At 42.0% G+C, this 13,543-nt stretch overlaps 1 protein-coding gene across 5 annotated transcripts in view; it reads right to left on the reverse strand.

The window, feature by feature from the left end:
• Positions 1 to 13,543, reverse strand: part of RIN2 (Ras and Rab interactor 2) — a 218,422-nt gene that overhangs the window by 111,348 nt on the left and 93,531 nt on the right. For 2 of the 5 annotated variants that reach the window (XM_025469144.3, XM_049100279.1), the window contains one exon: positions 11,138 to 11,223. The exons of 2 other annotated variants lie outside the window; for them this stretch is intronic. In XM_025469144.3, the coding sequence (XP_025324929.1) occupies positions 11,138 to 11,194 (57 nt within the window). In that variant the 5' untranslated portion in view covers positions 11,195 to 11,223. Of the gene's footprint in view, positions 1 to 11,137; positions 11,224 to 13,543 lie in introns of those variants that run through there. One more of the 5 variants, XM_035705886.2, reaches the window with a different exon arrangement.

Below are 13,543 nucleotides of genomic sequence, written 5' to 3' on the forward strand. Positions count from 1 at the left end.
GCATGCCACCTTGGGCAATAGGTGGGCAGCTGAACTGCCAAGAAATTCCTGCCTTTCTTGGATGGGAAACTGCCTCTCTCACCTCCTACCCAAGGCCCTCATTTGACCCCCTGGACCATTCAAGAATTAGCTTCCTGGCTCCCCCTCTTCCATATCCCTGTAGACATCCCTATTACTCCAATGAGTGGCTGCTTCTCTTGAGCATAGCTCAGCTATTGAATTGAGTCTACACTGCAGATTTAATGGACTGAGTAATACACTTAAAAAAATAAGTTTGAATTAGCTGTCTCTAGAGACCCTGAGTCAACAACTCATGTCCAATAATTTATTAGAAGTGTCTTCAAGAAACACTAGGTGGGGAGGGGAAGTGACATGGGGGAAGAAGAGCAGCAAATACAAAGTGCATGACCAAGCATGTAGCCACTGGGCAACTGGACTTCAACTCTTCTGGGGAACACTGGAAACCCGTATAGACCATGCCTCAGAGTAGTCTCAACTGAGGGACAAGGGAGCTGAGGAGATGACCAAATGTGCCCAGTCACTGGTTGAAAGCTGCTCCTAGGAGGTCTTAATTCACCAGCATTTCCACCATGCCTCTAGTGTGGATAAAATGGGCTCTAGTGGCCAAAGAGAGCCCTTAGGCAAAGTTGGCAGTTGGAAATCAGGCCGGCATGCATGGAAATGGTAAGTACCCAAGGGATATGGGAAGAGCTTGACAGTGGCTGCTACAACTGGCAACTTTTAAAAAATCAGGACATTTTGCATAAAATGTAGATATGTAGCTTCTCTGGTCACACTGAGCTGTCATTCAGCATGGCCACAACTGGCTGACTCTGAGTGTTCTCTTTAGATGGGACAGAAGCTCTTTTAGTTCACACTGCCTCTACTCCCCTCATTCAGATGCCCTGCCCCACCCAGCCACACCCCTTGTAGAGCACCTGCATTGCCCATGTTGTACCTGATAAGCAGTGTGAGTGATTCTGTTCACCCCATCCCCTCAGATGATTGGACTGGCAATGTTACAACTGTCCCCGGCTACTATTTCATTGGCTGTTCTCGGATGAAGTAGAATCTTCTGTTGAAGATTTTGAGCTGAGAGTCACAGGGCAGGTGCTTATGCTTGAAAGTTGGATTTGCATCCATATGCCTACTTGATTTATGGAGAGCATATATCCTGAGTGAGCAGATACGCAGGGCTACTGGTTCACAGTGGGCCAGGAAGGGAGAATGCACATGTGCAACTGAGAATCTTGACCTAAGGCCATTGGCCTTATAATTCCCACCAGGCCTGGCAGTGCCGAGGTTCAACACATCTTAAATCTTGACAATAAATGCTCCCTTTTCTTGAGTACTTTGAGTGGATTTATATTCCTTTTCATCAAATATACTGGACCAGAATAGCTTCAGAAAGATAACCATGAGTTTTCAGATGAAATGTTTTCATCATCTTATCAAATATTTTAATTTATTTATTTATTTATTTATTTATTTATTTATTTATTTAAAAAGATTTTATTTGTTTATTATGAGACACACACACACACACACAGAGAGAGAGAGAGAGAGAGAGAGAGAGAGAGAGAGGCAGAGACAGGCAGAGGGAGAAGCAGGCTCCATGCAGGGAGCCCGATATGGGACTCGATCCCAGGACTCCAGGATCACACCCTGAGCCGGAAGGCAGACGCTTAACTGCTGAGCCATCCAGGCATCCCATTATCAAATATTTCATCCAAAGATCTTGGAATAAAGTAAGGCACACACTGAAGAAAAAGTCCTATCAAATCAGAGAAGAACTTGCTGGTGTCACCTCTGGTGGGGACATTTTAGGTAAACACAGGACAAGGAAGCCTTTGAACCTTCAAAGGGAAGATGCTTCAATTTGGGGGTGAAAACAAACAAAAGGCACATTTCTACTTTTTATATCAACACTCCAAGGCTGAATGGAGGCTTTGTCATGTGTTTACCTCTCTCTTTTATTTTATTTATTTATGTATTTATGCATGTATGTATTTATCTATTTATAGAGAGGGAAGAGGGGCAGAGGGAAAGAGAGAATTTTAAGCAAGCTCCATGCCCAGGGCAGAGCTGGATGTGGGGGCTCAAATTCATGACCCCAAGATCATGACCTAAGCCAAATCAAGAATCGGAGGACGCTTAACCGATTGAGACCCCAGGGGCCCCTACCTCTCTCTTTCCAAAAATTTAAGTTCCTGAGTTGAATGAAATGGAATTGATTCAGCTTCTCTAATCATGAAATAGTTGTGGATTGTCGTAAAGATGTTTTTACCCTGTTATTTTAATCTGGTCTTTGTGTCTTCAAGGACATTTTAACTCAATGCTTAACAAGCACAAATATTTCCACCGGAATTGGAATGACCAATATTGACCATTTCCATGGAGAAAATATTTTCTGGAGCACACTCCATTAAGCCGTCTTAAGTCCTTGGTCAGTTTTTTACACATTTTAACTACACATTTTACAGTTAAAATGTTTAAAGCTTTCTTCAATTCTTTTTTTTAATTAATTAATTAATTATTAATTATGATAGGCACACAGTGAGAGAGAGAGAGAGAGAGGCAGAGACACAGGCAGAGGGAGAAGCAGGCTCCATGCACCAGGAGCCTGACGTGGGATTCGATCCCGGATCTCCAGGATCGCGCCCTGGGCCAAAGGCAGGCGCTAAACCGCTGCGCCACCCAGGGATCCCGCTTTCTTCAATTCTTTTTAATTTTGTACCTTTCTTCTTTTCTGATCTAAGAATTTAAAGCTACAAATATTCTGTTTCATTCCAAAGATTTATAGTCTTAGATTTTATGCATTGATCTATGATCCACCTCAAATTAATTTTTGTGTATGGTGGGAGGTAGGGGGTTGGGAGTCTTTACTTTTCCACATGGTTATCCATTTAATTTTGATTTTAAGGAAAATGGTTTTTAGGGATGAATTCTGCTCTTTGTAAACTTTATTTTTTTTTAATTTTTATTTATTTATGATAGTCACACACACACACACACACAGAGTGAGAGAGAGAGAGAGAGACGCAGAGACATAGGCAGAGGGAGAAGCAGGCTCCATGCACCGGGAGCCCGACAGTGGGATTCGATCCCGGGTCTCCAGGATCACGCCCTGGGCCAAAGGCAGGCGCTAAACCGCTGTACCACCCAGGGATCCCTGTAAACTTTACATTAAAGATGTGATTGAGCAAAAAGAATTTTGTCTTCATGAAACTCTACTGCTTAACATTCCTGCCCCATAAGGTGGCAGTAATTATTTTCATAATTTTTATCAAGTTCCAATTTCCCTGGGTTAAAGTTTGAATACACATTTTGCAAGATTATTCAATGAGTCCGCACATTTTTATAAAATAACAAATATGACTTGCATAGTTTAAACTCTTGTAAGGTTTTCTCCTACCAGTGTAATTTTGCCCAGACCAAGGTTTATTTCACTTCCCCAAATTCCAAACAAATGAATTCATAAGTCAGGTTTGGATCTATAACAAATGATGTTCAGTGCCGCTTCACCTACTTCATTATGAATTGGTTACAGTACTGGATACTTTGTATTTCTTAGATAATCAGTGAGAAAAGTGGAAGCAATTCTCCTTTGAACTTGTGGAATACTCTGTTGCTCAGCAATAGACTACTGTAATTCCAATCTCAATGTTCTTTATTCTTCTATTTTGTTTTGTTTACTAAAGAACATACACACAATCTCAATGGTTACATAAAAATGTCTTTAAGAAAGCAAGGCTCATGTTAAGTATTCTTGCCACAATAAAATAAAATAGTCCTAGATTAAAATGTCACGACAACCACCACTGAAGGACAAAAAGAAGGACATCATCCCTATAGATTAAACTAGCCCCCGGGGCACATAATGCCTAGAATTTCCTGTCCTGAGTTGCTTCTCTTTCCTTCATTTGGATCCTGTACATATTGATGTCTTTCCAAACTTTCCATTTCACTGTGAGGACACCTACCTGCCCCTTTAATCAGGGGATGTGCTGGAAAATGCTTAACAATTGATTTTTGGGGGGATTAAAAGCCCCCAGCTTTAGCATTAGCCTATTTTATGGGGTAAATACTCTCATCACGGCCAATCTCAAGTCACCACCGAACATCAACAAACTTGCAAAGTTCATGAAAATCAGACAATCAGCTCTACTGAGCAGGGAGACGTGACTCCTTGGCCCATTCTAAACCCCGTGGTCTCTGAAGAGGTTGCTTTCATTTGATTCTTCATACACTGAGGTAATAAAAGAGAGCAAAGTAAGAAACTAGATCTCTAGACTGAAATGAAACTACAATACTCATTCCTAGTAAGACATGAGACATGTCTGGCTTTCATCTCAACCAAGGTGAGTGATCCCATCAGGAAAACCTGACGGAAGCTGTATGTTTAGGCTGTTATTTTAGACTTAACAGGCTCTGTTTCTTTACACGTTGGAGAAGAGGAGAAGAAAAGATCTTCCCTCAGCCAACCAGACATTGGGGATCCCAACTGCTTTATTCAGTATAGTATCTCTAATACATGACACAGTGACTGGCATGTATATGCTCAGTTTTTTGGACAAGTAAGTGCATGAGATTTTACAGAGAAGCCATCAACGCTGAAAAGAAGGGTTTATAAGAAATGGCTTCATCAAGAGCATAAATGATAAGATGAACTGTAACGCCAAGAATGACAAGATAAGCTCAAACACCTGTTATGTGCTGTCAACCCACGTAACACACTGAAATAAATCCTTCTTCATGCTACTTTGGAACACAAGGATGTTGGTTTAGGCCACCCATATGTTCTCTCTGTTGTTGGATTTTTCCACCAGAGTCTATGATATGGAGGCCTTTCCTTTCTATCACACACAGACCCACTTTGTTCTCTGCAATTTGCTATCCAATCATGTTTCTCAACTTTTTCATTTTTTGCACAGATCAGGATTCTAGAGTGGATAGTGGAGGCACTGAGCTATTGATTGTGTCTGGGCTCTAATTCCTCCTAATGGGATGCTAGGTGGGCATGAATATTGTGGGGCCTGCCTGGGTTAAGAAGACAAATGGAGGGTCATAGGCTCGCAGGCTCACATACTATATGTCTGAATCTTTAAAAATTATAAATCAAGACTACAAACTGTTAAATAAAATGCATTCTATCCTCCTGTCAAGACAAATATCCTTTATAAGGACTTGGAAGGTCAGGCTTCAATTTGAAATTTTCAGACTCTTCAGTGTTCTGTACTGATTGTGGGGACATGGGGCAAACCTGAACCTACCCCAGAAGGCTACCCTTCTCTTCTGACAGCTCTGTGGACAACCCAGCTTTCCTGTCTATGCTGAATTCCCTGTCCAAACTTCCAACCTGTGCAGGTTGTGCCACAAGGCTTGGAGCATGCAGGCAGGGATTCCAGAGTGCTGTGCATCTAGAGCAAGAAGGGAAGGGAGATGTAGGCTCCAGGCTGGCATAACCCTTGATGCCACAGGGAGTGATGAAGCTGGAGTGAAACAAAATGCATAGCTCAGGACAGAGGCCCCTCTTGCCCAGGTCTTGGGCATGTTGGATCATGTTAGGACCAATGAGAGAATAGACACAGTCCACTACTGGTTTGATCTTTTTGCCCACGCTCACCTGACCTTGGTTTGCAAAAGTGTAAGATTCAGTGCTAAGTGGCCCTACTTACACCCTGGTGGCACTTGGGAAGAGAGACAGGCTTGTATTCAATAGCCCTAAGGCTTCCTAATTCCTCTCTAGCTCTTAATTTCAGTTTAAGAGGTTACACTCCCTCCTTAAAAGCATTCTGGCTGTTATACTCCTTCCTCCACCTTCTCTCTCCCTTTGGCTAATTCTAAAATACTATAGCCCCTCACTATGGGTCTACCACCTCAGGGTCCTCCACCAATCCTGTCTCAGTTCTAACCAGCTGCCTTTCCCCTGCCAGCATCGTCATCTTGGAGGTCCAAACGTACCCAGTAGGTACTGAAAAATACTTCAGCCTTGTGTCTGAGATCAATCCTCCAAATGCACACTTGTTTTGGGCTGTGTATATTTGGGGATATATTATGACCTTCTACAATCAGTTTCTCCTGACTCTGGGTTATTGCAGATGATAGGAAACTGGATAACATGCCTGAGAATCCCCCCAAAGCTGATTATCTTGGCAAAATAAGACCTCCATCTCTGGCTATAATAGGTCTCCAGCAAAAACGAAGAGTGGAGGTTAATGCTTTTATCTCCCTGAAGACCTTACCCTCTTGCTCTTCTTTAGATGGCTGAAAGCCTTTGTGTGAAAGCCAGGAGAAAGAGTTCATGTCTGCTTCAGTACTGAGCCAAGCTATCTCCCTCTCTGTCTCCACTGGCCTCACCCAAGTGGTGGGGTCCAGACATAACATAGCTAATGCCCATGACTCTGGGGACAGTGGCCCAGCTGGCACATGGCACTCTGATTTATAAAGGGTTTTTACCCATATATCCCCATTTCCTGCCTGTTATGACATCTCATGTTACATGGCACTTCTATGTACAAATGTGAGGCTCCCCTCTGGCTGGAAGCTTCTATTTTAACCAAGGCCTTCTCCAGGAACCAACTGCTTTCTTTGCTCAGTTAGGGCCTGAGTGTTTCCTTCTCCTTCCTGCTCCCTGTTTCTAATTATTTTCTATCCCTTTTGCTACTTCATGAAGGTGTACAAAGAGAGAAAAAAGAAGTCAAATCATTCAGCTGGCAGACTTGTGCACTATTTCTAGATTGCAACTATGTATTTTGTCTGGTTCCAATTTAGAAAAAAAGCAAAGCTAACAAAACCCAGTCTTTGCTGAGTCCTCTTCCTGCTTTCTGAACTCAGAAATACCTGTCTGCAAAAAAGTCCAAGAAGCAGCACTCCTTTTGGCTTCTTCTCCTGAAATGCAGCTCTGAATGTTGAGTGCTGACTTTCCACTTAACATTCCGTTCCTCTGAAGTCCCCACACCCTTATGTTAACGAGGGCACCAGGCGTGAAACCTTGCTTGACTCCGCACATCAATCACTGTGCAGTTCTGCAGAGTCTTCTTGCTGAGATGGCTGTCATCTTCATTCCCATTCTCCACAACCACTCAGACCTTGGGCCACGGCAGCCTCAATGATTTCTGCAGCTCTGTGCAGCCCCACTGTCTGCATCTGCTCCATTCCGTGCCACAGGAACATTCTATACCAAAGGGACCGTCCTTTTCCAGCATCCTGCTGCCCTGCTCACAAGCCAATTTTTAGAATCGAAAATCCATATTCCCTGGTTAGGTATTCAGGGTCCCTTTTTGATCTGTTTCCAGCCCAATTTTCTAATCTCAGCAGTGACATGTATGTAGATTGGCACTGCTCCCTCCAGAACAGAGATCTGAATGATCCCACATGAGTGGAGAGAGAGAACGTTCCTGACTAGCACTGGCCTATCCTGGCGGAGCATTTTCCCAGGGAACATTTGCAGGTGATCACTCCTGGTCACACTGTCCAACCTTGAGTTGAAAATGGACTAAATTGGCAATCCTGGGAGGATAAGATTATGAAGCCACCATGCATGATGCAACAGTGACTTGCCCCACCTTGTCCCAGCTCCCTCATCTCTCAGGTGGGAGAGTTCTGATGTGTAGACTCTACACTCTTTCCCAGGGGTATCTCTTGAGATTGGGCCTCAGGTGCCCCAGTGGGGCTGGCTTGGTAACAAACTATTTAGTGGCTAACTATCTTTTCTTCTCACTTCCAAACTTGCCAACAGCATCCCTTCCAAATCCCAAGAAACTATTTGCACTTGAATCCTTATCCTTGTCTGTTTCTGGGGGCAGCCATGCCAAGACAATCATGGACAATCATGGATGGATGTGAACATACACACACCATAGACATGGACACAACACATGTGCATGCACACACCACACATAATAGCACCAACACATGTGCACGTGCGCTTGCACACACACACACACACACACATACACATTTGCTTAATAACACGCTTTAATGACTGCTTCCTTCCCCATCTCTCCTGTGTCTACTGGCATTCCCCGAGATCACCTCCCAGGAAATGGTCTATACTGGAATTCTTGTTTTAGAGTCTGGTTCCCAAAAAAAAAAAAAAAAAAAAAAAAAAAAAAAAATAGAGTCTGGTTCCCTAGTTGTCTTAGCAATCCCGCTCAGCTGGTACTGAATTTACAATTAATGGAAACATTTTTGCCAATATAAAATCCAGAAAAAACCCCACATATATTGAATAAAGTTTGGGTGTCCCTATAAATAACCGCTACCCTTTGTGAGTATAACTAATATTATCCAGTTAAGACTAATGAAAAAACTGAAAGACTTATTTTCAAATTGTTGCAAATTTCCCACAATTAAAAGACTTGTTACAGAGGATGTGATTTTTATCGATACAAATTTTTTTTTCCAAAATAAAGTCAAAGACTTTGATTCATCCTCTTGAGATGCTTATGCACTTTGGTCCAGCTCTGCTCCCACCTGACCACAATTAAAGCTTTTAAGAAACTCCTATTCTTCTCATCATAATCCCTTGCTTGTTTCACCAAGGTCATCAGCAATTTTTATTTATTTATTTATTTTTTTAATTTATTTTTATTTATTTATTTTTTTTAAGGTCATCAACAATTAATCCCACAATATAAATAGGCCCTTGAATCAGTGAGGAGCTTTTATGTTGTAAGTAACAGAAAATACAATTCAAATTGGCTTAAAAATAAACAGTAATGTCTCCTTACAGACTACTCGTTAGCTACATAAGAAATGATAGTAACTATATAGAGAAGAAACTACATAAGATGCTCAACCAGGTGATCAGAGTTAAAATCCCTACTGAGGGTGGACAGATGCTACATTCTTCCTGATGTGATGCGCCAAGAATATAACCTCAGTTATAGGGCATTCCAACAGGAGGTGTGAAACCTGAATCCAATCACAAAGAAACAGCATATACACCCCAAATGAGGGACATTAAATAAAAACCCAGATTCTACACAAACATCAATGTCATGAAAGACAAAGAAAGAAAGGCTGAAAAGTCATTCCAGATTAAAAAGATGCAAACCTCTGAAAAACACATGACCCTTGACTGGAGAAATAAATATGCTATAGAGGATGTTATTGGGAACATCTAAAAATTAGTATCTATAGTTCCGATCAATGACTAAACCTCAGTCTTGGATGATCGGACTGGGGGAATGAAGAGAACACCCCTGTTATTAAAAACAGCCTATGGAAGTAGTAAGTAGTAATAGGATGGGAGGACTACAACCTGCTCTCGACTGGTACAGCCAAAGGGGTGAAAAGGTACAGATCGGTGAATTTGCATAAATGTTAAACAGGGGTTGTCTGAACTCTTCTTACAACTTTTTTAGTGAAGTTTGGCATCATTTCAAAATAAAAACTTAAAACTCTTTAAGCAGTACAAGGGATATACTGATGTCTAGGCTGCACGAAGCATGGGCCAATCCAATGGTTCCATGATTTCCACAGGGCCCTGTTTCCCTGGCTTGTCTCTATGTCTTGGTTCTGCCTTCCTGTGCTCAGGGCTGTGTGTGCTCTGTGTGCCCCGTGGTAGTGAAAAGAGAGCAGCAGCTCCTGCCTTCACACCCCCACGTCTACATATCCAGAGACAGCTCAGGTCCCTCAGAAGGGTGAGTGAGGGTCTTCTTTCCCAGAAACCCTTGCCTCATGTTTGAGAAACCCTGCTTGCTCTGAAACACAAAATCTAATTGAGATGAGATGCCAACCCTGACATTTAGGACACGAAGTCCAAGCTCTTTAATGCAGTGTATACTGCAGGCTCTTCCCCAACCTGATTCAAACTTTTATTCCTGTTTTATTCCCCCACAAACCATGAGGCCACCCTCACCTGCCATAGCTTTGGATCTCTGCAAGTCTCCTTGTTTGTTTGTTTTTTTATTTTTTTAAAGATTGTATTTATTTATTCAAGAGGGATACACAGAGAGAGGGAGAGACAGAAGCAGAGGGAGAAGTAGGCTCCCTGCCGGGAGCCCAATGCAGAGCTCGATTCCAGGACCCTTGGATCACAACCTGAGCAAAAGACAGATGCTCAACTACTGAGCCACCCAGGTGTCCCAAGTCTCTCTGTTTAAAATGCCCCCATTCACCACTGTGTAAATGCTCCTTGCCTCTCAAGACTCAACCCAAGGATCGCCTTGCCTCCTCTGTGTAACCCTCCTTGGCCCGCATCCTAAGGCCTTCCCTTCTCTGGGTACCATAGCCCCTCGAACAGCCTCCCATGACATTATAATTCCATGTTTCTATTTTATAACCCACAGGCCCTGCATGTTCTCTAACGTTCAGAGTTAGGGAATATGGTCATGCCTATAAAACACAGACGAGATTCTAACATCTGCCCTGCCCACACCATCATACCCCCTTGGCCCAGTGAAATTGTGTGCGATGAATTCCTGTGCAAATCTGTGCGAGAACTTAAAACAGCTCTGAACACTATAAAATTCATTAAAATAAATGTTATTTAATAAAATACATCATAATTAGTTAAAGTATCATACTCTCTTATTTAAGCCACATGGACCAATTGAGAAACTCATGATTTAGCTGATACGTGGAAAGTGCCTATGTTCTAATTTCCTGTTTTTCTGTGAAAGGCCACACTGTCCCAGGCTGGGTCATCCACAGTTTGTGGCCTGGCACTTCAGTAGCCCTGGCTCAGAGAAGAGACCATCTTTCTTTTGCACGGGAAAGTAGGGAAACCTCAGAAAAGCCACACTGTACAAATATGACATCACTAGACTGGGGATCAACCGCACTCAGCCACCATTCTGGAGGCCCAGCTTGGTGTAGACTCCTGTTGTGGAACTTCCTTCAGCTCTTTGAGCACCAGGGTGCCACAAGCCAGACATGCAGACACTGACGGCTTTTGCAGCACCCGCAATGGCAGGCTGCTGATGCTGCCCCTTCCCTGGGCCACAAAAATGCAGCACAGCTTAGAAAGCAGGTTGGCTCACCCCGCTGACTAACATTTGCAGAGCAAGTGTGGAGCTATGGTCCAGGAAAGCCTAAATAAGCACTGGACTCCTCACTCATTTTAGTAAAAAATCTCCCACTGAAAAACCTGGAGGGCACCCCTTAGACGGCCAGCAGAGTTACCTACCATGTGGGCCTCCTGATAGCAGGCACTGGAGAGGGCACAGCATTCCTTTTGTAGCATTCTCAGCAAAGCACATGAACTGAATCCACCTGCAAGGAACATCAGATGCTCCAGACGGAAGGTCTTTACAAAAACAACAGGCTCCTGAACTCTTACAAAATGTCAAGGTCTTAAAAGACCTGGAAAGGATCCGGTCCAGATTGGAAAGCTCTAAAGAGAAATGATAACTAAATGCAATGCACGATCCTGGACTGGATCCTGAGTCTAAAAAGTAAAAGATAAAATCGCTATAAAATGGCATTATTGAGATAATTGGGGAAACTGGAATATGAACCATAGATTAGATAAAAGTATTACATTATTGTTAAATGCCCTCGGTTTGACAACTATATGGTGCTGACATAAGAATCTGTCCTGGTTTAACAACAACAACAACAACAACAACAAAAACCAAAAAACCAAAAAACAAAACAAAACAAAAACAAAACAAAACAAAAAAAGAATCTGTCCTGGTTCTTTTTTTTTTTTTCCTTTTTTTTTCTGTCCTGGTTCTTAAGAAGTAAACAAAGAAGTATTAAGTAGTCCTGAGATGTGAGGCGTGTGACTTCCTCTCAAATCATTTAGAAATAGGTGGTGTGTGTGTGTGTGTGTGTGTATGCGTGTGTGTAGGGGAGAGACAGATAATGATAAAGTAAATGGTAATATGTTAACAATTTACTAATCTGGATAAATAAATGGCATACTTGTTTTTTTGTCCTCTTTGCAACATTTATTTAGTATGAAATTGTTTCAGGACACCCGGGTCGCTCAGCTGGTTAAGTGTCTGACTCTTGATTTTGGCTCAGGTATGATCTCAGGATCATAGGATCAAGCCCTGCATCGGACTCCATGTTTAGCGCAGAGTCTGCCTGAAGTTCTCTCCCTCTCCCTCCACTCCTGGCACGTTAGTGCCCTGGCTCAGTGCACTGGCGTGCGTGTACGCTCTCTCACTCTCTCCAAAATAAATAAGTAAATCTTTATGAAAAGTGTGAAATTGCTTGAAAACTTAAAAATACAAATACAGTCTCATTATACAAAATAAAATAAAACAAGGTTCTCAGTGACAATTTAACGTTTTGACCATTAAAGCTTCCCCATGCAACACTGGAAAATGTGTAATTAAACAGAGAAGGCAAGAGAAAGCTTTATTCTACCACTTGGACATAAGTTTAGCCCAGTAGCGAATTTGACAGTGTTTTTCAGAAGTTTTAAATTTGATATAAAATGTATTTGTGGGGGCATGTCTTGTGAATTTGTTACACAATATTTAAGATATACAACAAAGTTTGGGGTGCCTGGGTGATATAGTTGGTTAAGCATCTGACTCTTGGATTTAGCTCAGGTTGTGATCTCAGGGCCATGAGATCAAGCCCTGCGCTGGGCTCCATACTCAGCACAGATTTCTCTCTCCCTCTCCCTCTGCCCCTCACCCCTGCATTCTCTTTCTCTCTGTCTCTCAAATAAATATATAAATCTTTTTTAAAAAAGATATACAATGAAGATTAAAGATAGTATCACACACCTCGGTACTCACAACCATTGCAAACTCTTCACCATCATATCCTCTTTTCTATCTCAGGAGGTTACAAAAATTCTATACTTGATGTTCACGAGTCCCACATATTTCTTTATGTTTGCTACATGTGTATGCATGCATGTTCTTTCATTATATTTTTAAAAATATAACTTTGAAAAAGAAATTTGAATTAAAGTTTGCATGACCTGTGAAGCATCCCCAAGGAATATTATTAGCATTCTAGAGATTATAGTTTCAGGACCATCAGATGAGCTGATCTTCTAGGCTCTTCAGAGACATTTACTTAGTGACCATAATTCTACATCCTTGGAAAGTAATTTGAATACCACGCCCACAATCCATGAAATGTATGTCATAGTACACACTCAAAGATGTACTGGGACTAGAAAATACTGACTCACAACAGTGACTGTATACATTTCTTCTCAAATCTGCCTTCAATGACATCACATTGGTAAATGGAGATTCCCCATGGCTGGAGCATTTATACCATGGAAATAGGCAGATGCCTAGGCATAGAAAGGTGTTGTAAACACAGGAAACCACTGAATGCACCCAGCTCCCAGGCGCCTTTGATGTGAAAGGGACGAGTTAATTCAAGTTTTTCAGGTAGCCCTTCAGGTACTCAAAAGAAAAATAGAAGAATTGAAGTTTGTTAAGATTTTGTTGGACATAGAGACTGGTATAGAAAATGTCAAGGTGAATCTGGATGATAATTTAAGAAAAACTGCCCAAAACATCCAGATATAATCATGCAGATATAATTCACAAGTGACATCTGTCCAGTAGAGAACAACTCCAGAGATTATGGTTTGACTGCCCTGTACAACGGT

This window comes from Canis lupus, chromosome 24 (genome assembly GCF_003254725.2).
Source record: "Canis lupus dingo isolate Sandy chromosome 24, ASM325472v2, whole genome shotgun sequence".
NCBI lineage: Eukaryota > Metazoa > Chordata > Mammalia > Carnivora > Canidae > Canis > Canis lupus.